Genomic DNA, 27,918 nt, shown 5'->3' with positions numbered 1-27,918 from the left:
CTTCAGTGGTTCTGTCTTAACCATTACAAAGGAACAGATCACCTAGCCACGTCCCCTATTTGTACCTTGAGTCACACCCCCTTAGTTAACGAGTGCAGCCGTTTCTCCTCCAATTTGCAGTTGCCACATCGCTTTCCCTCTGGGGCAATGACTTAATGTACCACAGCTATGCCCCCTTTCTAACACTGGGAATTAACTGTCAGGCCATCCAGTCCAGGTCATTCTGTTTCCTGTATACCGCATCCTCACAGGGAGGGAGGGAAATTTATCACCAAGAATCATTCTGTCTCTGTCACACTGGCATAGGTTTTTACTTTATTATTATTATTATTATTATTATTATTATAATAAAATAATAATAATAATAATAATAATAAAATAATAATAATAATAATAATAATAATAATAATATATAATAATAATATATTTATTTATTTTTATACAGCGCCTTTTATAGTGGACCACCATCACAAAGCACTTATAGAGGTAGGCTGTGAACTGTGCATTATATGCAGATTCACTTACAATAAGACATTGATTTGACATATCATCCACAGGATGGAGCACAAGGAGGTTAAGTGACTTGCTCAGGTTCACACAGTGAGTCACACATGAAAAAACTATCAGCTTTTTCAAAAAATACTCTTAGGGCAACTGTCCAAGGTACTGAAATAAAAAGTGAAATTGCTCCTTTTTAGAGCTGGTAGGTTCCTTAAACATGCTTTACTAAAACCAATCATACTGTATATCAATTAGAAATAGTGAGTACCTTTAATCATGTTCACATGTGTTAGACAACAATCCTAAACCTCTTTTTAAGTGTTTGCTCTGATTTTAATACTGATTGATTTAATATAGCTGGGTCACAATCCCTTGTAAGGGAGATGGTAATGTAGCACAGTTCCTCATAGCCATGTCAGTAATTTTTCACATTAAGTGCAAATTGTGGGAGCGGAGTGTGGGTCTCTGCCACCTTTTCAGTTTCTCTGCTAGAAAAAGAGGTTCCATCACCACAGCAGTAATAAATTATCCCATCCCTCAGGAACCATTCACATTGAGATAATGTTCCCTTGTCATTTCATGACCCTGTTTAATTCAGACCCTGAGGTTATGAGAAAATGGAAAGCATTGTACAAGTGGCTGTGGCACATTGACTATTTTGAAAGGCTGTAGTCAGTATCATATCAGCATGGACAGTACAATTATCCCCTTGTGATTTTAGTTTTGTACTTTAAACATGAGAATGACTGTAAAGGACAGTGGATTAATTAATCTTGTTTAAGTTATCAGTGAAAAGAGTTATGCTGTCTTCATTTTATCCATAACTTCAATCAATCATGTACTGCAGGCATTCGCTGAAACATTTATCTATACCTCTGTCCCCTTCCCTAACATTAAACTTTATATTAAATGTAGAAATTGAAATATGAGTATGTCAATCGTCAATCGTCAATCGGTCTGTTAATCTTCGCCAGCTATTAGTCTGGTCGACGCAGACCACAGTGGAGTACCCAAGCCTTTTGGTCTCGTGCCAGGCACATCCAATTCCGTCCCATTTCTTGTCGGAGCTGGTCTCTCCACCGAGTGGCTGGATGACAGAGCGGTCTTTTGATGTCGAATGGCAGCCATTCAGTCACGGCCAGTGTCCATCAGCCGTCGGTCCTCCTTGCCAGGTGGCCGGCCCAGCGCTTCTTCGACTTGTCGGTCAACTCGACCACGTCCTTGACCTTGGTCATCTGCTGCATCTGCTCATTGCTGATCCGGTCCGTCCGCTTGACGCCAACCATCCGGCGCTCAATCGCCCGTTCGGTGACGGCCGGTTTCACCGATATGAGTATGTACTGTATATAAAACATCAGATCAGGATGCATTCAATGCTTACTCATATTGGAGAAATATTTACAAAGAAACAATGATAATGGCGTGGTGTTAAGTATGAACACATCTTCAGCTTGTTTATGTGGAATGGAAATTAAAGGCACAACAGCTAACAGTTTGTGCTACTACGTTTCAAGCCTGCTGTTCACAGTGAGCTGTGTGGTTTGGGCTCCCCCAGCAGGGAAAGCACTCACAAATATAAAGCCAGAAACTCAGAGTTTTTTTTTTTTTTTTTTTTAATTATTATTATTCAATCTGGGGTTTAGCGTTAATAAATAAATAAACATGTATTTGGCTATTTATACAGTAAACATCAATTTCAGAAGTGTCTCTCATCAAGACATTTGATAATTCCTAATGACCAAATATAATAGTTTCAACAAGATAAAAAAAAAAAAAAAAAAAAAAAATCTAAATCAGAAAGTAATCTAAATTAAGTCAATACCTGCATTTAATTCTGAATTGGTGTAGCTTAGTCTAGTACATTTTATAGTATATTGCTATGTCTTAACCATTGCAAAGAAATGCTCTGAGGTGACAATATTTTTTGTATTTACGATGGCAATAAAATTAAAAAATTGTTGGAGGTGGAAGATGTTGTTTGTCAAGGGAGGTGTTCTATTGCTGACTGCTTTATAACTGAACCTACATTTATTCATATCCATTAAGATACAACAATTGTTACCAAGTGAACTGCGTAGTTTGTCTCCAAGGAATAGTTTAATGCTGTTTAAATAATCTTATTTAACTATACATTATAAAACATATAGTATAGGGTGCTGTAGGAAACAAGCTGATTTTCACCCATCTCAACGTCAGACACTCTGACATCTCATCAAGTGGATATCAGCTTGTAACTTACTACACCATACACCTTTCTGTGAACCTTTCATACCTTTCTGTTACCCAAACCACAAACAGAAATAGCATTTGTGTTCAAAACATCAAAGCTGAACAATTATTTATGTATACACACAGTGCCTTGCAAAAGTATTCAGAACCCTGACCAATTTTCTCTCATATTACTGAATTACAAATGGTACATTGAAATTTTGTTCTGTTTGATATTTTATTTTAAAACATTTAAACTCAAAATCAATTATTGTAAGGTGACATTGGTTTTATGTTGGGAACTATTTTTAAGAAGAAAAAAAAACTGAAATATCTTGTTTGCATAAGTATTCAACCCCCACACATTAATATTTGGTAGAGCCACCTTTCACTGCAATAACAGGTTTAAGTCTTTTGGGGTAAGTATGTACCAGCTTTTCACACAGTGTCAGAGTGATTTTGGCAAATTCTTCTTAGCAGATTTGCTCCAGGTTGTTCAGGTTGGTTGGACGACGCTTGTAGACCGCAATTTTCAAATAGTGCCACAGATTCTCAATGGGATTGAGATCAGGACTTTGACTGGGCCACTGTAGGACATTCACCTTTTTGTTCTTGAAAGACTCCAATGATGCTTTGGCCTTGTGCTTGGGGTCATTGTCCTGCTGAAAGCTAAATTTCCTCCCAAGCTTCAGTTTTTTTTTTTTAGCAGACTGAAGCAGATTCTTCTGCAGTATTTTCCTGTATTTTGCTCCATCCATTCTTCCTTCAATTGTAACAAGATGCCCAGTCCCTGCTGATGAGAAGCATCCCCACAGCATGATGCTGCCTCCACCATACTTCACTGTAGGGATGGTGTGTCTTGAGGATTGGGCAGTGTTAGGTTTGCGCCACACATAGCGCTTTGAGTTTTGGCTAAAAAGGTCCATCTTGGTCTCAACTGACCACAAAACTTTTTCCCACATCACAGCTGGATCACTCTCATGCTTTCTGGAAAACTCCAGACGTACTTTCAGATGGTACTTTTTGAGTAACGGCTTCTTTCTTGCCACCCTCCCATACAGGCCAGTGTTATGCAGAGTTCTTGATATGGTTGACTGGTGCACCTGGGTGGTATGATGCAGCTTCCACTTCCTGATTATTGATCCAACTGTGCTCACTGGGATATCCAAACACTTGGATATTATTTTGTAATCTATACATTTGTATTACTTTATCTCTAACTTCTGTAGAATGCTCTTTGGTCTTCATTTTCCTTCAGATTCACAGCCTTACCAATGATCCTTCAACAGTGGGGTTTTTATCCAGAAAATGTGACAGCAACTTTAGTGGTTCACAGGTGGAGGCCAATGGTAAGGTAATTGTGTCCTCGTTAGGGCAATTTCTTTCATCGGTGCAAACTGTGAGCTTCCACAGCACAGGGGTTGAATACTTATGCAAGCAAGATATTTCAGTTTTTTATTTTTCTTAAAAATATTTCCCAACATAAAACCAATGTCACCTTACAATAATTGATTCTGATTTTCAGTGTTTAAAAAACAAATCAAACAGAACGAAATTTCAATGTACCATTTGTAATTCGGTAATATGAGAGAATTGGTCAGGGGTCTGAATACTTTTGCAAGGCACTATATATATATATATATATATATATATATATATATATATATATATATATATATATATATATATATATATATATATAATATTGCCCACATATATATGCTATTTATAACCAAGAATACTTTTATTCCATTGGAGCAAAACAAGTGTTCTATCTTTAAAAGCTTTTATGTTGTGCGTTGCAATTAAAGCTAACGTTTAAGAACTAAAAGCATTTTTCATAGAAGGACAGGGGTTTTGGCAGCTCCCTGGACCAAACCCACCTGTAGATGCATTACGAACTGGACCGCTTTGTACTGTATGCAGTGATGCATTCTCAAAGGATTATTGTATACCCCAACTCATATGTTAAATAAGGGCTACATCATTTATGATTACAGAATTGTAATGATGATATAATTTTCCTTGCTTTTTTGTTGCAGTCCTCTATAACAAACAGCGACATCATTTTTCTGAAGTTGCATGCCCCTTGGGAAGTCCTTTGCAGATACGCAGAACTAATGAACATACGCATGCCTTTCAGGTAGGTGCACACTTGTCTGTTGTTCATTATCTGAAAGCATTTCAAGCCAGAATGCATTCAAGTTTAGATTTGTCATTTGATGCTCATTTCACATGAACTTGGTTTAACAGGGAAACAAATAAGCATTTAAAAAAATCTAATATATATATATATATATATTACTCAAGTAAGTACAATGTAAAACAAAGAAAGGTTAAGAAAGTCTCCCTCAAACCTGTGTGGGTGGAAAGAGACTCTTCTGTGAACAATTTGTACATGGGAGATTTAAATCAACGTTCTTTTGTACATCCGCACATAATACCGTTCATTTACCTTCATCAGGATTAAAGCTGTCAACTTAGTTATCTATGAATTACAGAAGAGGTTTATAAGATTTTCAGTAGTTTGTAATAAAAAGTACACTGTAAGAAAGAATTGATTGTAGGAGTTATTTGTTTATTCAGATAAAGCATTACATGTAAAGTGGGGTTTTGTTTAGAGCCAGTTGTAATTTGGTCATACTGGTAATGAACATATCTGATTTTCTCATGGCTTGAAACTCACACTAGCCCTGCACCCAGTCCGGGGTTTAAGAACTACCTTAAATTAAGTATATTGTTGAAATGCTCAGGAGCCATGAGTTTGATGTTAAACAAATTGTTCCTCCTTTATAGCTGCATGAACAACTCAGATTACTAAACCTACAGACTCAGACTTATCCATGTTGTGATCACTGTGATCGGTTTGAAGCAGATTTACCAGGGGCCTGATTGTTCAAACTCGTGTCACCTGGACATTTCAGTAATATTTCAGTAATATACCTACAGCTCTGAAACCCAGCACCGGGTACATGCTAGTGCAAGGCTCAAGCCTCTTTTCTACTGTATTTAAATATAGTTAAATTCATACACCGTAATTTTTCATTTAAAAAGTCACCATTATGAGTAAGTGTAGAATGCAAAAGCAATGTTTACTTCAAATTGCTTTGATATAAATCCCATAGGAATAGGGTAATGTGTTAGTTTAAAAGTAATTGTATTTGAATTACTAACATTTATTTTGAAGTATTAGTAGTTCCTTGGTATGTGAAAGAAGACATTAAAGTGAGTTCTGTAACACCCACCAGCTCAAAAAAGGAACAATGCCACCTAGTTCAACACATGTTTTAAATATCAATACTTTCCACTCCCTGTGAATGGTGTTGACTAATACTTAGACAGAACCTCTCCTCTCCTAGGATATCAGTACCATCCATTACTGAGGTGGTTAAGGATGTCTTTCATCCCATTTAGGCTGTAAAATAAAGTATACTGTGTCAGAAGAGTACTTTATTCCATTTATTTCAGTGTCTGAGGGGAAAGGTACAGCAAGTGGAAATTGAAATATATATATATATATAGTATGCATAGTGTACAGTATGCTGTGTCCTTTTTTTATTCAGCATCTCCACTTAAGCAATGTCATCACTTAAATATTGTACAAAGAATAAGTTGTTGTGACTCACTGAAGCACCCGACGCTGGTACAGTGTAAAATCGTGTTTGTCCCAACTTCCTGTTTCATTCATCTGGTATGTGCTTGGAGAGGGATTCCATTTCTTGACTTTTCATGTCAATGTGGGATATAGTAATACAAATATTACTTTATACAGTAATAATAAAGTTCAGTCTTTATGGAGTGTACATATAGAAAACAAGGGACCTGATCTGTAAACAGGGTTAGGATGGATTGATCTGTTACAATTTGTAATTGCAAACTGCTTTTTTACTGCATTTGGTCTGTGTGATTAAGCCTTTTATCTGACTTTTTTATTTTTTCATACAGTTAATTAATTTACATTTTTTAAATAGATAATCCAATTAATATAAACAGATAATATTTTATTTAAACCAGACACTTACTTGTTCAGAGGTTTTCAATAGCAATTCTTTGTGCCACACATGTACTGGAATGTCATAGCCATTCTTGGATAGCTTAAGAAGGCTGCAGTCTGTGCTGCAGTGAACATCATCAAGTTATCACATCTCTTAGGATTTAATTATGGTGCTATTCACCTTCTAAAGAGGTTATACCATCCCACACACAATTTTAACTTATCAATAGGCAAAGTTATCCAAAACTGCACTAAAGGCCAGTTGATTTGAGTTGTATTCATAAATATACAGGCTTAGTTTTTTTTTTTTTTTTTTTAAGGTACTTGGAAGCCACTTTCTCGGTGTAGTGCCTCTGCTTTGTCAAGGATTTCCCTTTTCATGAATCATTAATCTTGGTACATGACAAGCACACATTGTGTTTGGGAAATTAAACTGTGGTTCCAGATTTCTACCACAGAGATGCTGTAGCTGTGAGTGTTGATTACGTAATTATATACAGAAAATAAAAACTTTGGAGGTTTTTTTATGCCCAATTAGAAGACCACCATCGTTAAACTACATGTTAAGTGTGTCACCTTGGGGAAGACAAATGATCCTTACCACTTTACCATCTCCATAGGTCCCCATCAGAAAAGATCAAGCTAATATGCTGTGATGAAAGTTTTTCTTTGGCCTCAGGGAGCATGGAAATGTATGTTCAGTATTTGATAAGTATTTAATTGGATGCATGCCTCCTCTACTCATATCTTATCTGCTTTGCTGAACTGTGCAGTGACTGCCACATTATTTTTACTGTTTCATGTATCGAATGGAAGGTTACTTCCCAGTAGCCCGGCAGACAATAATTATACATTTGACTTTACTAGAGGTCTGTATTGACATGTTGTCTAGGTGCTGTTTTGCATATGCCGTGTTAATGCAGTTATTTACATGACCTCTGAATGGAATTAAACTTGATATGTTTTTCCAATTCATTAGCTCTCTAAGAGAAATAAAACTAAGATGGAGGAACATTTGAAAGAAGGAAGGAGAGAGTCACCCATTAGAATCGGTACCCTCAGGCACATGTTTTCTCATATTTAATCTCAAATCCTCTCTTTTTAGTCTTTCTTCCTCCACCTCTTACAGGCTTCTGTCTTCAATCTCCTTTCCTCCCTTGCTAGTTCTTACTGTAACTGATGATGGGTTTTCTTCTCGACTGGCTTCATTTTTGCTGTTCTTCCAGGAGAAAAATCTATTACCTGCACCGGCGCTTCAAGTTCATGAGCAGGTTGGTGTGATGAAAAGAAATGGCTGGACTTTGAATCGCAAATTACCTTTGTCTGTCTTTGATTTTATCAAACACTGGTTAACCCTAGTAGTACTGTTTGAGCATTTAAAATGTCGATCTTACATGTTTTTATGGGCTTTAGTACAATGCAGTAGTGTACAGGAACATACAAAATAAAGGTTCTTAGAAACACTTCTCATATAATCATGAGTGTTCGTGTGTGTGTAATGGTGTATACAGTATTTGTAAAATGATATACACAATTCACTTCAAACATGGCTAGTAGAGCCAACAGAGTTTTGGTTTTGTGGGATTTTTTCTGAAATATGATGTTCAGAAAGGACATGAAGACAGCATCAGTAGTGTGGTAGTGCCATTACTCCTGTGTCAAAATACCAGTTAATCTTTTACGTTTAATGACATGTAAATACAAAGATCACAATAATCATGATTAGGGCAAACAGAAAATAATGCATAGTACACTAGACGTGTGGTGAGAATACAAGAGATCACAAGTGATGACAATGGTTTCTTGTGTGATCTTTGTCAATAGGCCTCGCTTCATTGATCTTGTAACTCATCTGTTCAGAGCACAGCTGGAGCTGGCTCTGCCACATAGAACCCTCTGTAAATCTTCCATTAAGCAATGTCATCATGTACGTGTTCAGCTACTTGGCTTGTAACTGTACTACCTTTCTGAATTTAAAAGGTAGTTCAGTTAATTCGCTCCATATTGGCATTTGCTTATTTTGCATCTGTATTACACATGCATTCATAGTTAAAGCTGGGCTCCATGTGACTTGTACCGTTTCAGTAGCTCAAAGCTTGTCGTTCACATTAAAGATTACCATCAGATGAGATATTTTAATTTAATTTGGCTTAGCATATTTAAATGTACTCTTTAAAACTGAGATCGAATGGGTATGATATGAGACAGAGGCTGACAGAAGGTAGATTGTTTTCTGTTTGCAAACAGAATATGTGACCTAGTATCATCTTCACAGGCAGTTTGTTTGCTCACTGAAACATGCATTGGGTGAAAGTGGCCTAAATGCCAAATCAACACATGCTATTTGTAAAGAACTATGGCAGTACATTCATGCTGCATAAAATGAACTGTCAGTAGAACATCCATAGAAACATATGGCCCTAATGTGCCAGACAGTCTCTAAAATTGTATCAAAACAGGGCATTCAGTATGTACAATTGTAAAGAACAAACAGTATTTAAACTACGAGTCATTATGTCCTTGTTATGAATTAAGGCAGTGATTACCCATATGAGAAACAGTGCATTCAATTGAGAAATAACTGCAGTATCTTTCGAATACAGTTGAAGGGCAAACCAAATGCAAATGGTAAGAATAGGACAGTGGTTTGTGTGTGTGCGTGATTGTGTGTGTTTGCAAACATGGTAAACCTATTAGATTAGGGAAGTGTAAATGCTAATAAATGCAGTATAGATTATTTTACTATTCTACAATTTGTACATACCCTATAGGGTACTTATTACATTAATTTGTATTTGTTATGTTTTCCTTATATCACCACGTAAAACCATAAATCTTATTTCCTTTCTAATACATTTATGGCTTTCTTTCCATTGTGACAGGATGGAGAAACGAATCAGCAGGTTTCGAGGATGGCTGCCTCGAAAGCCAATGAAGTTTGACAAGGAGACCTTACCAGACCTGGAGGAGAATGACAGCTACACTGCCCCCTTCAGTCAGCAGAGGATACACCAGTAAGTGCTTCATAGAAAATCATAACCGTAAATGTCACCCTAGCTGACATACCATGCTGCCATTGACTCTATGAGGTACTTTAGCCATCTGTTATATCTACATAAAATTCAATGTCAAAGTCTCTAAGCTAATAGTAGTTAACCAATTCCACACATGATACATTAGAGGTAAGCACATTCTGAAAGAGTTAATGTCAACTTTGTTTTCATGATCATTTTGGAATTGATATAGTAATCCATGTTTTACCAGGAAAAAGCAGGCTTCAGGGGTCATGGAGGGGCTGGTTTCCCTGTAGCTGTAGATTTGAAGCTTTTGATAAAGAATGCATATAATACAGTGCTCACACTTAAAAGGCAATGTAGGTTATTATTTTGTTACTGTTCCTTGATGTTTTCAATCGTTCTGGTTGGTTCTTGTCCATTACGCAAATGTTGTTATTATTAGAATATATTCTTTGTTTTATATCTGTGAACTCTTGTGGGAACATAGTAGAATTTACTCATATAAAAACATAGTGTAATACTATAGTACCCTGTGAAGGTGTGCGTGTCAGCAAGGTGAGACCAGAAATGCTGTAGTTTAAGTGCTTACGCACATTTATTTACAACACTCATATAATACACAAAACAACAAACCAGCTAGCACACCAACCCTACCTATAATAACACCCGTGATCACCCTATTTACAAACTTGTGGCTGGAGCCTTAATTAATAATTTCATTGTTTATTCAATTGACCACTCCAGACATATTCCCATATGTTTTTGCAGGGAGGAATTTAACCTCCTCACTGCCACCCAATATCCCCCCCCACACACACACATACCTGTGCCTTTCACCCTGCTACACTGCCTCATACCCATATAAAAAATACTATGAACTATTTTCCTGTAGGTTATTGCAACTCATTGTATAGTATATTGTGGGAAACTATTGTGTTTCTGGGTGGTACAATATTATTTTATATGGATATGCTATTCCTCTTGTAAAATTGTAACTTTGTATTATTTATTAAAATTGTTCCACATTAAGTGCTCTGTAGATCATATGTCTTACTAGGAGACTCATTTACTCATGGTACAAGCATAGCAAAAGTGCATTCAAGCACTGTGAAAGCATGATCAAGCTAGTATGGTAAAGCACAGGGAAGTACTGATTGTGAGGAGCTGAAGTCCATTTCCAGATGATTCTTGTGGTCTGCAGTAAGATTCTTGAAGTGTCTGAAGTTGGGAGTCTGTCATAATGCAGCATGAACCTCTTGCTCCAATTCAGAAACTCAAATTCAATCTCCTGGGCAATGTTCAAACCTCACCCTGACTAGGTGTGTTTCTCTAGAGTGCACAATAACCCAGTTTTGTTCATATTTATTTTACAAAATGACATCATTCCAGAATCTTCTGTCCTTTTTTTCTTGCTAACCCCAATTGTTTTACTAAAAGCTCTGTCATAATGAGATACCAGCAATTGTTCCCGGGTGGTATTAAAATTGTTCTATAAAAGGCTGTAGGCTTGATTAGATTATGTATCTTTTAATGATCTTACTTCGCTTAATATTAGGCAGTTGTGTGATACCCTGTCCTTACAGATTCTGTCTCCAGTCAGTGAAATGAGATTAAAAACTCATGGCCATGACTGCAGCTGAGGTCGCCATGTATGCCATTACACTAGCACTGCTATTCTCATTTTTAGGCAGAACACAAATAGCACGGTCTCCTGACTACAGAGTTATAAAGGGGGAACACTGTACACTGTATATGGGCAAATTTGATCACAATGTATTGCAGGGTACCAAAAGAACCGGTGAGGCATAATCTGTTTAAAAATACTGTATAGTGCCTTATCCAACAAACAAATATCAGCACTACTGAAATTATGTTTTGTGTTTGGGCTCTCAGCTTCTAATAAATAGAGAGTTAGTGAGGTATGAAATAAATACAATCTTTGTGGAGGCTTAATGAAATGGCAAAGCTGTGATCAAAAATACATTGCAGTTTTCACAATCACTGAATCTTTTATTATGAGTGGGATGAAACCGGCTGCATCAAACAATATATTTTGTTTAATTTTCTTTATACTAACATGCTGTGATGAGTATAAAGACAGGCTATGGCCAAAAGTTTTGCATCACCATATATAATTAATTATTTTTCTTCATAAAGTCGAATGAAATCTGCTGAATAATGCTACTTTAACATATTTAATTACATACCGCTTTGTAGTTTTCCATATACTTAACAAAACATAAATTGAAAAATGTGGCATTTCGAAATCTAACATGAAACATTGTACTACTATTATGGTTTCCGGTAGACTTTTGTAATATTATTTTGTAGTTTGATTACATGATGTTAAATAAAATACCGTATTACTTCAATTTGACACCACCCTTGTATTAAAGACGCCCTCGTATTGACGCCACAGTCATATGTCAGCTTTATAGTAGAGGCCGCCCTCAAATAAACACCGCTATCAATAAAGAAACAATAAGGGATTTTTTTCTCCCCCTACTAAACACTCACACACACAGTAAACAAATAAATGTGCAATAATGACTGTGTACATGTAACATCCCAAAGGGACATGGAGCCTCAAGCTAGCACATAAATTACAAACTAATGTACACACTAAGTAAGCACATTTTATTTTATGGTAGTACAGTTCTGAAAGAAAAAGCAAGATAAACCATGTACAGAACAGCAGTCCTTCTGAAGTTCTTATAGGTGGTTTTGTTATTTTGTTTTCAGTTCAATTGTAATTCCCGTACTCAATCCCGTACAAATAAAAACAATGTCCTTATTATCTATGAGAAGATTTAGTTTTTCTCTTGCAGGGAAATTACAAACAAGCAAGTTACAGTGAGACTGAGTAGGTAACCGAGTTATAACCGAGTAGGATATATTGTAGTTTTTACAGAAATCAAGCTGATATTCTGAGGTAATTTTTGGTGCAGAAAAAACATCTACGTCACACTCTTGGATTTAAATGCCACACCATCATTGTCCCACCCCTTAACAACCAATACATGCTCCTGATTCACTGGTACAGTACTCCCCTGACCTTCCAACTCCCACCTAATAAGCTCTCGGTAACTGTCAGTCAAAGTAGGTTAGCCACACATGCTGCTGCACACAGGTAGGCTACCCTATTACAGAAAAAAAGCAACCAAGATACTTCTAAAATGTCATAAATTATGTAATAAAATGTTGCAGTACTTTTAAAATAAGTGTCGCGGTGCCAGTTTGAAGTAATACAGTATCTAAATTGTGTTCACATAGTTCATGAGACATACTATAAAGTTATGTCTCAATCCTAAAATTCTAGGTGATGCAAAACTTTTAGCGATAGCTGTAGTATGGATAAAAACAAAAAAAAGTGGTTTCCTGAAAGTTGCAAAAATCAGTGCAGTTAGAAATTGAAATTTGATGTAACCTTTAATGAAATAAAATTATTAATTGCTAACACAAACCACAGCAAATATGCCTGAGCCATTGTAAAAACATGTCTGTGGTTTTTTTTTTTGTTTTTTTTTTTTTGTTTTCTGAATTAATGAGAGCCATTCAATTTCAAAGCGAAAAGACACAGTTGAAAGTTGGTACAGGGTAATGCACTTTAGGCAAACATGCAGCCTGCTGGAAGGGGGGCCTGGCCCTGTTGTATTGCGGATAAGGTGCTGTGTTGAAAAGCACTACTGTGCCAACTCTAGAATGTAGGTTTAAATTATTCCAAGACTGAGTTCGGTATTCAGACTTTTCCAAGTGTGACTTTGAACGCTGTCGTATATACCAGATAAGATACATCATGAAGAATACATCATTGATCAACCAGAAATAATCTCACTACCAAACTGAACTGATTAAAGCTTCAGTTTGCCACCTGGATATTACATTGCTATAAGTGCTCATGGTATTTTTAGCATTACCTCAGTAGCAAATTATATATTTTACATGGATGGTATTTATCTTAGTTCTGTCCTATGTAGAATTGTCATTCCATATAAAGAATAAAAACTGCATCATATGACTACTTTCAATTGGATACCGCAATGTTTTTTTTTTTTAAAAAGCATGTGTTTAGTTGCAAACTTTGTTCAAGTTCACGTTCATTTTGTAACATTATAACTTAATTAAACACAAACTTAAAAAGTTATGATATATATTAGTATGTGTGCTGGTTTAGTAAAAGCTAATGCAATCCCGATTCAATAGAAGGCAGATACTATCTCAATTCCTATGTCAGACATCCCACTTATCTATCCACCAGAATACCAAATGGAGGACTGCGCACCTAAGTGGAAAGAAATAAAGCAAGCTGTGAAAAAGGCAAGGGCGTCATCAACTCCTAGGCCTAATGGAGTTGCATACAGAGTCCTGTGGAAATTGATGAAAGTAGCATGGGAAAAACAGGTTGTACCAAGAGCATGGCGCCGAGCAGGTGGGGTCTTTATACCCAAAGAAAAAGATTCTATGAGTGTCATCAGTTTCGCCCTATTTCCCTGTTAAACGTGGAAGGCAAGATTTTCTTCAGCATTGTTGCTCAGAGATTGTCAGCTTACCTGTTGAAGAACTGCTTCATTGACACTTCAGTACAGAAAGCCGGTATTCCAGGTTTCCCAGGGAGTTTCGAGCACATCAGTGTGATCTAGCAGCTAAAAAGGAGAGGAAGGAGGTCCATGTGACATTCCTGGATTTAGCTAATGTATACTGTTCAGTACAACATGAACTTCTTTGGGCAGCATTTGATTTTTTTCAGTGTACCAAGGACAATAACAAACTTAATAATTCTAATTCAGAGATTTACAATTTAGTTCTTCGACTTAACAATTCACCACTACATGGCAATGTATAGAATTTGGAATAATGGCAGGATGCACAATTTCTCTACTGGCTTTTACCATGACGATGAAAGTAATTATTTGGGCGTCAAAATGGGTAGTGGGAGGAGAACCCTTGGCTTCAGGAATGCGACTGCCACCATTTAGAGCATACATGGAAGACATGACAATCATAACTAGAACAGTAGCCTGCACTGATCAGTTATTGGGCAAAATAATCAATAATACTGAATGGGCACGAATGCAATTCAAGTCCACTAAGTCAAGAAGCATCTCTATAATTAAAGGTAAAGTAGTAGATAGATGTTAGATGTTAGATGTTCTACATTAATGGTGATTCAATACCAACAGTGTCTGAGAAGCCTGTGAAAAATCTTGGGAGATGGTATGATGAAGACCTAAAGGACAGTTCATGTGTGAGAAGTGAGACAACAAGCAGTGCAAGGGTTGGAATAGCACAGACAGCAGTACTTTACCGGGCAAACTTAAACTCTGGTACTTTCATTTAGGTCTACTGCAGACTTCTGTGGCCACTCACTGTGTATGAGGTTTCCTTGACAACAGTAGAGAAGCAGAAAGCGTTAATCAGTTCATACGTCAGGAAATGGTTAGGAGTTCCACGCTGCCTCAGCAGTGTGGGACTGTATGGTAAAGGGATACTGCAGCTGTCAGTCTCAGCTCTAACTGAGGAGTTTAAGTGTGGCAAGGTTCGATTGGAAATGACACACAACACATGTGTGAGGGAGGCAGCACCTGTGTTGATAACTAGAAGAAAGTAGGTGACAAAGGAAGCTGTGGAAGGTACAAAGGCTGCCCTTCGTATCAGTGATATCATGGGGCAAATACAGCATGGAAGAGAATGCCTTGGTCTCAGTTCAGCTCCTCCTACAAAGCACAAAGCACAAAGCAGCCCCAGCTCAACAGAGGAAGCTGGTAATCAATGAGGTGCAAAAGCAGAGGATGAGGTGTGTAAAGGCAGTTTCCCAAGCCAAGCAGGGAGAATGGATGAAATGGGAGATTGTGGAACAATGCAAGATCGGCTGGCAAGATCTATGGGCAATAAATCAGAGCAGGATCAGTTTCCTCATCAGGTCAACATATGATGTTCTCCCATCACCATATACTCTTTAATCTATGGGTAGGAGAGGATCCGTAGTGTCCTTTGTGTTCATCACCAGCTACATTAACACACATTTTGACAGGAAATAAGGTGGATCTTAGCCAAGGATGGTTTACTTGGTGTCATGACCAGGTGCTGCAATGTTTGGCCTTAGCATTGGAAGACAAGTGCAGCATGACCAACAGTTTGCCACCAATTCCAGCAATATATGATATCATTCCTCCATCCAAGGGAGCAAACACCAAGAAAAGTTATTAAAACCAAAACTCGTCTAGGACAACTGGAAGATGCTAGAGATGGCTTATTTTATTTTCCCACCTGAGATTACCACCACTAACCTTCGACCTGATATTGTCTTGTGGTGTGGATCAGCATGCATTGTTCACCTGTTAGAGTTAACAGTGCCATGGGAGGATGCTGTGGAATAGGTGTATGCTCAACTAATGTGAGAGTGAAGAGTGGAGAGTCCAGATTTATCTAGTGGAGATGGCTTGTCGAGGATTTGTGGCACACTTCACAACCCGGTTTCTCAGACATCGAATTCAGAGGTCAAGAGTTGCAATGCAAAGTGAAGAACTTATCTGAAGCAGCAGAGAGGAGCAGCAACTGGCTTTGGTTGAGACAAAAAGATTCTGGTTGGGGACCTCAAGCACAGTAATCTCTTAAGGTGTCATTGGCGAGTCGACGAAACACCAAGGATGGAAGGTGCCCACTTGAAGACCCCAGAGAAGTACCCTAAGCTCAGTCCAGACAGTTGTCATGCTGATGCGCTAGGTAGGCTGCACTGTGGTTGATCCCTGGAGCCACCATTACATTTCAGCCATCAACACTAGGCAGAAAGATATCTGCATCATCAGATGGCTGGAAACGTAGATGGATCATGTTAGTTTACAGTAAAAGAAGCTATGTCTTAGTTAGTGCTTATCTTGGCGAGAGCTGAGTCCAATATCAGCATGAAGTTTTAACACCTTCTCTTATGTAATGGAAATCATTACTATGATTAATTTTGCACTGGATCTACTGGCAGCTATTATCTCCCAGGTATACAAATGTATAAATCAGTATAGATAACAAAATTACATAATACCTATAATGGTAGCCTAACTGTCATCTCAGAAGCATCAAGGTGAAGTTTTTAAATTTGCTTTGGGTTTTCGACAGACAAAATAATAATAATATTATTATTATTATTATTATTATTATTATTATTTATTATTAATAATAATAATAATAATAATAATAATAATAATAATAATAATAATAATAATAATAATACAACTACCCGACTCTGTCACAAAAATTTTAAAAAATTGTCTGCAATCAACTTTTTTTTTTTTTTTTTTTGCACTTGATAGCATTTCATTTGACTTCTTATTGTATATAATATGTACCGGTACTGATCCTGGTGACAGTGTTACGTTGGTTTCTGGATGTTCTATTCACCCCAATTTTTTTTTTTTTTTTTTTTTTTTTTATCAGCATTTTAATTTTAATAATAAGCGTACAGAGTTTCTTTGTTAACTGGACTTTTCTTTTTTTTTTTTATCTTCGTTTGTTGTGTAGTTATAGCCTGCTATACAGCTTTTTACACAAGAGGGCTCTAGGCAGACACCATGCCAGTCGGGTATGAGGATGCTGGCATACGGATTATTATTATTATTATTATTATTATTATTATTATTATTATTATTATTATTATTATTATTATTATTATTAATAAACATATTTTGATTATTATTTTTATTATCATCTGTTTTTGGGACTTGTTGCAAAGCGCCCTGGGATGCTTCACATGAAGAGCACTATAAAAGAGCAAATTGTATTGTGTTGTATTATTACTACTAGAAGTAGTTGTTTGCAATAGCATTCACTGATATTCTCAAATGAAACAGTAGTACAACATAGATTTTTTTTTTTTTCTGCCCTGATTGTCTTTGCCTGCCTTTTCGCATGTTACCGCCTTGTTTCCGCCCCTTCAAAAGGTTACAAATACTGTCTGTTTTCATGTTGCTTTCAGTGGTCCCTCCTACTCCTGTGAAACTTCTCTCCGCCCCTTTCGCAGATTGGAAATGGCTAGTTTTGGTTTCGGGATAAAGAAAATGCGATATGGAAACTAGCGATATTTCCGCATAAACACTCTTTAGCAAGAGGGATCAGAGTTTGATTTGGTCTGGCCCTTCGATTGAAATGTGCTTCATCTTGTTTTCCACATGTTCTTCTTTCCTTTATCATTTGCTGTTTTAACTTTCTTCCTTCGTCCCGTTGCATCCCTTTCAGCCCCTAAGGATGATGCATGTTAGTAATTCTGTTTTCAGAGCCTCTCTGGACAGGCTAATTCTTCACTCGGAAGTCCCACAGCTCCACTTTCCTTTAATTTCCAATACTGTATTTGTAGGCTTTCATGGATAGAGTTATTGGTAACACTAGTTTAGGGATCAGTTATTTAGGAGGTAATCTCTGAACCCTAGGTCTAGCAAAGCAATGTTCAAGTATTTTATTTCTGGATTTATTTATTTTTTATTTTTTTGCCTTGAGCTCTGATCTTGAAGCAAATCAAGTCCCTTAAGAGGCTATGTGTTTTCTCTGTTGCCAAACAGATGTGACTGAAATATGCACAGCTTACAATTTGTCACATTTTACATACACTTAGTAGAACCTGTGTTGCAGTGTAAGTTAAAATAGCAAATGCCTGCTTCTTCTTACAAAATACACAACGTAACCATAGGGTTATAAAGGGGCAGCACTGACACCCTTTCACAATTAGAGTTGCACAAGTACAGATATACATTAATTAATTAATTAATTAATTAATTAATTAATTACTTAATTAATTAATAAGCAAAATAAGGCTTTGCCAGCTCAAAGGCATTGGGTAGATTTTTAAGTTGCTTAAAACACCATAACCAAGCTTTTGTCATAAGACATTAATACACGTGTCAGTGAAATCAAAACTTCCATCTTGTTGCAGCTTTATTATACACAACAAAGACACTTTCTTTAATAACGCCACAAGAAGCCGAATTGTCCATCATATTCTGCAGAGGATCAAATATGAAGAAGGAAAGAATAAAATTGGTGAGTAAGAGTTTAATGAAAGCGGGGTAAAGTTTTCTGATAAATTCTCAATATACTGTACCTTAACAAGCACCTTCTAAGGGGTTCTGGAACTTTGTGAAATAGTTCTTCAAGTGACAAGTTTTTGCTAGTTGGAGGAGATCTCTATTTACAGGTTACAGTAATTTGTTTGATATATATTCTGAAATGCATACACACCAGAACGTGTATTATTAACAGCTTACTATAAGTTTATTTTCTATTTTGATTTGAACTTAAGACCTCTAACAGGTAAACATCAGAATGACAAGTAGATCTACAAAAATCCTAGGTGAAAAATAAAGCTGATTTACCAGTGTGACATTAAAAAATGCATAATTGCTTGCAAAAAAATTGGGAATGGGACAGAGAATTTGAGATTCTTCTTCACACCCAGGGTATTCCACCAAATTTTTAAGCCACTGGTAATTTGAATCCATTGTCCTTAGGTCAGCAGTTTTAGCACCCCATAGTTGTTGTTGTTATTATTATTATTATTATTATTATTATTATTATTATTATTATTATTATTATTATTATGGCACATTTTTAAAGAATAAGTAGCAAGGTTCTGAAAAATATAGTGTTACACATCCCCCCGTGTGCTAAAGCTGTTTAAGTAACGTACCTGTCATTTTTCTTTTCATTGTAAAACATTCTATAACCTTTTACACTTTAAAGTCTGTTTCAAAGCTCTTTCCAAAATGTCTGCTCTAGTGCACTGGGGTTTCAGATCTGACTTCTAAATTACTGCAGGAAGAGCGATTTAAAAAAACCAAAACATAAAAGTGCTCTGGCTTTTTTGTTCCGTACCACATCATAGATCGTTATTGCTGTGTTACCTATTTGACAATGTGGGCAATAATCCATTCACTATCAGTGCACTAGAGTGGACATTTTGAAAAGAGAAAAAATCACAGGTACGTTATTGAAACAGGTGTAGCAACACATGGGTATGTATAACCCTATAATTTTCAGAACCCCGTTACTTTTTACTCTTTAAAGCTGATATACAGTAAGGTTAAATGGCTTGACATTCACCAAAGGTTTGCAATGGAAGTTAAATATACTGTACCGCTTAGTTGATCATCCCAATGTTTGTAAATACCCTCCAGCTCTTACTTCATCATCCATTAACCAAACCCCTGCTTGCATCAGTCATGTATCCCACAAGTGAAAGATGGGCTTTTACCAGTAAACAAACCCTGTGAGCCAAACAATCACCTCTCTCTCACCCACACAACATCTTTCCAATGCTCATAATGTAAGCAGCACTGAAATCATTACCAAGACTCTCGGCAGCACTAAAGTGTTTTAGCAGTAAAGAAACATGAGTAGTGGCATTTATGGAATTTGAAATAAAGTCCCTTTTAGAAGGTGCTTTTAATTGGAATAACTACTTCAATCGTCAGTGTATTTTGTTTATGTACTGTGCAGCAATCTTGTCCTCCAGTTTATTTGTGTACTTTTGAACCAGTTTAATTTACAGAAAGTAAATGAACAAGTAACTCTCAAAGCACCTGTTATTGTGGATTGCATTGCCAGTACACAGGGTGAAAGGATAGCTCACACAGTTGTCATTTTACAATTAACAACAACAGGAATCAAACGTTTTATATTGTCCATGACTATTGTTTTAGTCGCCTGTCTAACTTTAGCACACACCCTGCCACAACACTGAATGATGGAGGCAGTTTTGTTGACCTTTTTCTCTTGTATTAACAGAAATCAGTAAACATCTTTGTTATTGCCGCCCTAGGACTTAACCGTCTGCTGAGCAATAATTCCTATGAAGCAGCCTTTCCCCTTCATGAGGTAATGTATTCTTAATGTTTATTATGGGTTAATTATCAGGTACTCCTGCGTCTACATATTCCCTTGCTGGGAAGTTTCAGCTTCACTGGGTGTAAGTCTTGTCTTTTTCATTTATTTATTTAACATGTATTGCCAATACCCTGTGCTTTTTTTCTCAAAGTTTCTTTTTGATATTATACTCTAATCCTAACAGTAAATACTGTATTGAATGTAAGTAAAACTAGATTAAAGTATGATGAAAGATCTTTCAGACTCTATGCTCTTTTCCAGGGAAGTTACAGGAGTAAGAACTCAATAAGGACCCATGGAGCCGACAACCACAGACACCTGCTGTATGAGTGCTGGGCCTGGTGGGGAGTCTGGTATAAATACCAACCCCTGGATCTTGTACGGTAAACTCTGCAGTACTTTGGACAGCCCTAAATGGATGTTGGCCATCTATTTATTTATTATTTTCCTTCCACTACATTGACCTAGTCTCTCGTGACCACAGTTTTCCTTGGCGGCTGTTGTTATCTGTGCTGCCTCCCTCCTGCACATAAAGGTTTTTGACACTGGTACTGATTATGCAGCAAAGATTTATTTTGCACTGTTTCTTTGTCAATAAGATTTGCTTGTAAGCAAGCTCCCCCATGGCGAGACCTTTATCAGATCACACCATCTGACAGGTGTGGGTGGAAGGAAATAGAAGAGATGGATATTATTATTTACTATGTTGTTTATCTGTAGACCTGTTATAACATTCATTTTTTAGGGTTTATTTAGAGAAAAAGTATGATCTATTCACTGTATAAACGTAGAGCCTGTACATGTGTTGATTAAATGTTGTTCTTCAACGCAGGCGATATTTTGGTGAGAAGATCGGTCTGTACTTTGCTTGGCTAGGCTGGTACACAGGAATGCTCTTTCCAGCTGCCTTTGTGGGACTGCTAGTATTTCTGTATGGAGCCTTCACCCTGGATTATTGTCAAGTCAGGTAACATGAATGGATTAGGTCAGAATCATAGAACGGTGCAAATAAGTGTGGTTGTACTGTATATCACCATGTTATATAACCACTGAGGTTCTAAGAAGTCCCTTGTTGCTGAAAGTAACTGAAACATACAATATGCTCTGTAAGTGTTAGAGGTGTTACTTATACTTGTACTTGTAATTGTCTTTTAAGAAGTATTTGTCAACACATAATAAATAAATCCATTCATTAATGGATTTATAATGGATGGATATAATGGATAATGGATTCATTTCAAAACAAGAAAAGCTGTCCTTCCCTCACCTTTACAATTGTTTTAAAAGCTGATAGGAAGCTAATTTTCCTCTCATCTGGTGCACTGACATTTTTGACTGCTGTACTGCCACACCAAGGCCTTAAATTACAAATAACAGTGCCCTGAATGAAAGGAAAATCCACTTCTAATCGACTTTTAAAACACTCAATGCAATATAGAACTTAATTGCCATTGATTGGTACTAGTTGTAAAGGTGAGAGAAGGACAACTTTTCTTTTTTTTTAAAAGCAACACATTAATGAAATGGATTTATTAAATACCTGCCAATAAATAATTATTAAAGGCAAGTATCAGCACACCTCAGGTAAGTATTGTATCTAAGTAAAGTGGTTCATCCTTGTAATGAAGCTACATATTTCTATCAGATATGACCATGTAAGAACTGGTAATGTAGGGCTATGGTGAGAGTGAACATCTTAAAGAGTTAATAGATGCAACAGATTATGTAGAAATGTCTACTGCACATTCTTTCAAATGTTCTGAATTATTATTAATTTAACAATTTGGGAGATGTTCTTTTATGCTTTATAATAAAATGTAATTAATGTATTTGTTCTTCCAGTAAAGAAGTCTGCCAAGCAAGCGATATTATAATGTGTCCTTTGTGTGATAAGTACTGTCCCTACATGAAACTGTCAGACAGCTGTGTCTATGCCAAGGTACTGCACTCCACTTATTGTACTTATTTTTTCATGTGATCAGTGGCTTGTGCAATACATACCTTTACTGTCAAATATTGTAAGGACAATTTGTGATAATTGATAGACAAAGTGAGCAAAAACATTTTTGCAGTGAATGGTGTTATTTGAGCCTGTTGGTTTTACACTTAATTACAGTTGTTTACTCAGTGGTGCACTGTGAAAATATTTCTTATGTGTGAACATTTTAACCCTCCTATTAGGTTTTTGATCTATTTGGTCCAACTCTGTTTTCCAATTATCTTAAATGATATTTTTCTTTTCATTTTCTGTATAATATTTTATGACTTTTCCTAAGTTGGGGTCATGAAATTATTACACACAGAAAACAGAACCTTTGAGATGTTTGTTTTTTTTTAGAACAGGTCATGTATACAAATAAGATGTTTCCTTTTTGATATGGCATTTATCTATTTAGATTTGTGTGCAGGAATAAAACAAACTTATTTACTTTGTTATTTCATTATTATTATATGTGTATTGTTATTTCTGAAAATGGCTGCACTTTTCTGGCCATATTTATAAACCAAAAAAAACCCCCAAACAATATATATCTACAAGGCAGAGCCTAATTTTCTCTATTACTATTGCAACAGCATCTCACTAGTAAAGACATTCCAAAGTGAAGAGCACCCAGGTTGGCAGTAAGTCTTATCACAGCTCCTGGACTAAAAGAGCAGAAAAGAGCAAAACATTTGCAAATAAAAATGTAATCAATTTAAGGCTGTTTAAATTAGTTTTAAATTGCATCGTGTCAGTATGACCCAAAACATAACAGATCTACCTAAATTCTGAACATATTAGGAGAAATAATTTCTGTAATACTTCTTAAGTAGTACAGTCTGCTTTGTAAAAAATATGGTATAGCACACATATAAAACTACAGAGCAGATTTACCATTTACAAATGTAGATGGATGCTCTAGGTGAACTCATTTATTTATTTATTATTGAGAAACCTCACAACCACTACAGCACCCTATTGTTACTTTTGCCTTTTACCACTGTTTTTTTTTTTTTTCTTTTATAAATATGGAATTTTGATGGAATTTTGTAGTTTTTGTGCTGCAAAACTAAATTCAGAACCCAGTGTTCTCTAGCAGCAGGTTATTTCTGGATTAAATCATCGGTCTTGCTGTTTTCTACTTTATTAATCGAAAGCAGGTCTGTAACCCCCGCTACGCCCCCACAGGTGTTATGGAAATCCCTGCAGTGTTCAGTCATTTGCTGCGAGTAGAGTGTAGGCGAAAGCCTGTCAGTGATGCTGAGCTCAGTGGTTATCTTATGGGTAATTCCTGCAGAATAAGCAAGGGCTCATTTTGCTATTATTAAGGTTGCAGTCACCATAACTCCACACACATGTTCAAGGTTATTAAGTCTCTTGTGTAAGTTACCAACACAGCTTCTTGTAAAAGTAAGTTTTGTTATGTACTCGGATATCTTTACATGAAACTCAAAGCATCTAGTTTTTGGTCTTTACAAGACCAGTGCACTTCAGTTTTTAATGCAAAATTATAATTGCACATATTTCCTATTTCCCATTTACTGTTAAACAACATTAATTGTCAATTGCATAATCTTAATGAAGGTGAATTTTCAACACAACTTATTAAGTGGACATAGAAAATCCAAGCTTTGGTACTTTGCCGGAAAAATGAAATGCCCTCTAGTGGAATTGTATCTCATATCCAAAGTTTCAGTCTTCTGAATCAGCACGCTGGATCATTTATACAGCCCATGGCAAACTGACACTTTATTACCACCCACAATTTCTAGTCTGAAAACTGATTCCCCTGAGGTTTTGTGCCCACATGAACATTATGATGTTCTCTGGGGTTGTCATATGACCCTAAATTAAACACAGTGTGCATAAGATTACAGACACGTTCTTAATAGCAATGCGTGGCGTGTTTCCAAACTAGTGTGCTGTTTTTAATAAATGGGCACACAGACTTCAGACTCGAAACAGCATAACTTTTATGCGGCAATTAGGACGATCTATTGCAGGGCACAAGATAGATCATGGTGGAACATTCACGTAGAATATCTAGCTTTTAAAAAGTGAAATGGAAGGAAAGCAAAACATTGAAAAGGTAAACAAAGGACCTTACCTTCTTACTTTCCCAATGCGGTCAACTACCAAATGGTAATCCCTTCTAATCAGGATTCTATTGCTTAATTAATCATAAATAAATGTATCATTCATCTGAGGTTTACCGTTCTTCCTTTTCCAAGCTTTGTCAGTTTTTGCTCACACAAAAAGCCACAGCAGAAATCAGTAAATACAATTATAAGGACACCATAGTTTATAAACAATATTGAATACAATTGCTATTCAGAGACACAAATATAGCAGGGTCCGGATCTTCAGCACAGGGGCATGCCCTGCATATTATATATGACTGACTTTTGTATTTGTTATATGAAGGACTTGATTTCTACTAATCTTTTTTGCAGGTTACACATCTTTTTGACAATGGAGCAACTGTCTTTTTTGCTGTTTTCATGGCAGTATGGGGTAAGTTGTAAGTCAGCATTGAGAACCATGTTATTAGTAACTTAAGCAGCATGTGTAATTCTTGTATTGCATCAGTCCAAATGTGGTACAATTAAACATTCTTGTTATTTAGCTAGAAAACATTTTTTTTTTTTTTAATAGACCAACAAAGTATAAATGGTAACATTTTAGATTAGAGATCCATTATAAATGGTTATAATTGGTTATAAGTAGGACTTCTGATTTTCAGTTTTAACCGATAAAACCCGATAAAACTAAAACAGCTCAGGGTCAAAAAATAATAAATCAGAGGGTAACCAGTAAACACCGGAATACACCATAAAAACTGTGGAAATGGTTAATCTATTCACGTTGACTTTACCCTTTTCCCATTAAAAAAAATAAAACCTACTACAACAATAATAATAAATACATTTCCCAGTGCTGGTGGGCAATGTCCTACCTTCCTGACTTGCATGTTTCAATGATTCGATCTGAATATTTTAAACCCGCCCCAACTACTGAGTGACAGCACATTCCTACATTTCTATTGGAGACTCCACTTGAGAGATTTAAAATGAGATTACAATCAAGATGGAGGCTTGTTAGTGAGATTTAAAGCTGTATTACAGTTAAGATACGGAGGATTTAAAACAGAATTGTGGCAACATGTACAAAAATGCTTGGAAATGTTTAAGTCCAGGCTCAAAACACATCTTTATAACTTAGCCTTTAATTTTTAAGCTTATTTGTATTTGTATTTTATTTTAATTTTCACTTTATTTTTAAAATTATACTGCTCTGTTTGTAACTGTCTGTAAAGCGCTTTGAAGCGCTGTGTATAAAAGGCACTCTATAAATAAAGGTTATTATTATTATTATTATTATTATTATTATTATTATTATTATTATTTATTATTAACACAGTGTTGTGTAACATCCCTCGGCTGGATTCCATAGGGAGGCTGTGAAAGGCAGGGTTTGCAAAGTTTTCCCTTGAATTTATATTATTTAGCATATCGGTGACAAGCCAGCAAGTGGCATTGATGCAGGCAGGACAAGTACAATCACTTTACATTGAAAAAAAAAACAGCAGCAGGAGCTTTCAGCCTAAGCAAACTGAACTCTACAGCACTCTATCATGTCAACAGCTTAGGAGCTAGAGGAACGTTTTCTTTCCATTGCCTATTACGAATCACACTGTGGGCTATCTAGAGACATTAATATTAATATAAAAACATACAAAGAATATAAAGAGGAAAAAGGCCATTAGGCCAAAACCGCAATGGTGCTCCATTTCTATGATTTTCCTTTTATCTCTTCACTTTACTGTATCTTCCCTTTATAGTACCTTGTAATCCTCTCAGGAAACACTGTTTTTATTCTGTCTTGAACCTGTTCATACCAATAGTTGTATTTATTTTTTCATATTACAATGCGTAGGTTACATTAAGTTTACTATAAATGGTACAATTTACAATCTTATTATCGTTCAGTTTACCTCACTATTTTCCTACTTATACTTTCAGAGCGTTCATTTGCTTTTTTTCAAATAAACATCTATCAAAATAAATTCTGTGAGGATGGTTTTAGGGTGGTCCTGGTTCTGACTCTGACTGTAGCAGGGCTGGGGCCTGCACATAAGGAGGGGGCTGCTGTCATCATTTGTTGTAAATACGAGTGTTGTGATTGTAGAAATAAATAATAGCGGGATTGGTTTTAATGGGTTGGGTGAACTTCCCGAGGGATAGGTAGTTAGTTTTGGGGGCAGCCGATGAGTCCATGCAGAGAATTCCCAGGCTGGACCCTTGGGGAAATCTGTTGCTTAGGTTCGGTGGGTGAAAAGAGGAGATACACTTGGACAGCAGGAGCTGATGTGGTCTGTTGATCTTCAGTCCCCCCGATCTGTTAATTGGTTCCAGTAGTTAGGCGACATTGGAACTGTGAAACAGAACCTTTTGAATGTAATGTTTTCAAATGCATCCATTTAACTATTTGTTCAGTTTACAGTATCTGTCTATCTGTACATATTTGCCTGTCCCAGTCAGAGCTACATATTTTATGTTTGGATATTATCATACCACTTATCCTACCATGCTGTCTTCCTGTTGCTAATGGAATTCCAATGCTATTCTTCCAGCGACAGTCTTTTTGGAGTTCTGGAAAAGAAGACGAGCTGTGATTGCCTATGATTGGGACCTGATTGACTGGGAGGAGGAAGAGGTTTGTGGTGTTGGCAAACTGTTTTGTGGATGTCAATCATCCTGTGCTGCATGGATCCTTCTTATCTACTGAAATGCATGATGTTCTCCACTGTATTCACTGCTAGTACGACTCGATGAGTTATGATCTGGCTGTTGTGAAAATATTAGCTGTAGACAAACAAAATGCTGTCCACAGCCCCATAACACAGAATAACTATTATACAGTAGTTGCATCACAGTTGGTCAATCCTATTTACATCACTTTTGTTGTGATTGTTGCTACCATATACAGTATTGCATCACTTATAATTATTTCCGATTCATACTTATGGAATTATGCGAATATAGTACTCATAAAACCAGGGAAAAACTGGCCTCACATTAAGTAAAATTATCCCTACAAAACAATTCTCATTTATTTATTTTTAATTAATTGCATGTTATGTGTCATCGTATTCCCCACTAAGTGCAGTACAATTAAATATAAGTCGTTGTAATTAATCTGCAGTGTAATTCTCTGCATCTGAGCATGTTTAATTTGAAACATTTGTATCATTCCAGCCAAGCCTTGTTAATGTGCATTTAAATTAAGTGATTTATGATTCTCCTTCCTGTTGAAATCTGTGGTGTCTGGTGGTCAAACTAAACCGTGTA

General features: G+C 36.4%; 1 protein-coding gene across 4 annotated transcripts in view; it reads left to right on the top strand.

The window, feature by feature from the left end:
- LOC121319674 (anoctamin-4-like) overlaps nt 1-27,918 on the top strand; it is a 72,144-nt gene that overhangs the window by 20,087 nt on the left and 24,139 nt on the right. For 2 of the 4 annotated variants that reach the window (XM_041257342.1, XM_041257343.1), the window contains exons 5-14: nt 4,752-4,852; nt 7,930-7,974; nt 9,586-9,717; nt 18,638-18,744; nt 20,522-20,577; nt 20,848-20,969; nt 21,419-21,553; nt 22,429-22,525; nt 25,021-25,081; nt 27,201-27,283. In XM_041257342.1, the coding sequence (XP_041113276.1) occupies nt 4,752-4,852; nt 7,930-7,974; nt 9,586-9,717; nt 18,638-18,744; nt 20,522-20,577; nt 20,848-20,969; nt 21,419-21,553; nt 22,429-22,525; nt 25,021-25,081; nt 27,201-27,283 (939 nt within the window). Of the gene's footprint in view, nt 1-4,751; nt 4,853-7,867; nt 7,975-9,585; nt 9,718-18,637; nt 18,745-20,521; nt 20,578-20,847; nt 20,970-21,418; nt 21,554-22,428; nt 22,526-25,020; nt 25,082-27,200; nt 27,284-27,918 lie in introns of those variants that run through there. The other 2 variants (XM_041257344.1, XM_041257346.1) reach the window with 1 other exon arrangement.

This window comes from Polyodon spathula, chromosome 8 (genome assembly GCF_017654505.1).
Source record: "Polyodon spathula isolate WHYD16114869_AA chromosome 8, ASM1765450v1, whole genome shotgun sequence".
Classification (NCBI taxonomy): Eukaryota; Metazoa; Chordata; class Actinopteri; order Acipenseriformes; family Polyodontidae; genus Polyodon; species Polyodon spathula.
Note: the sequence above shows the minus strand (reverse complement) of the source record. Positions and strands in the feature narration are given on the sequence as shown.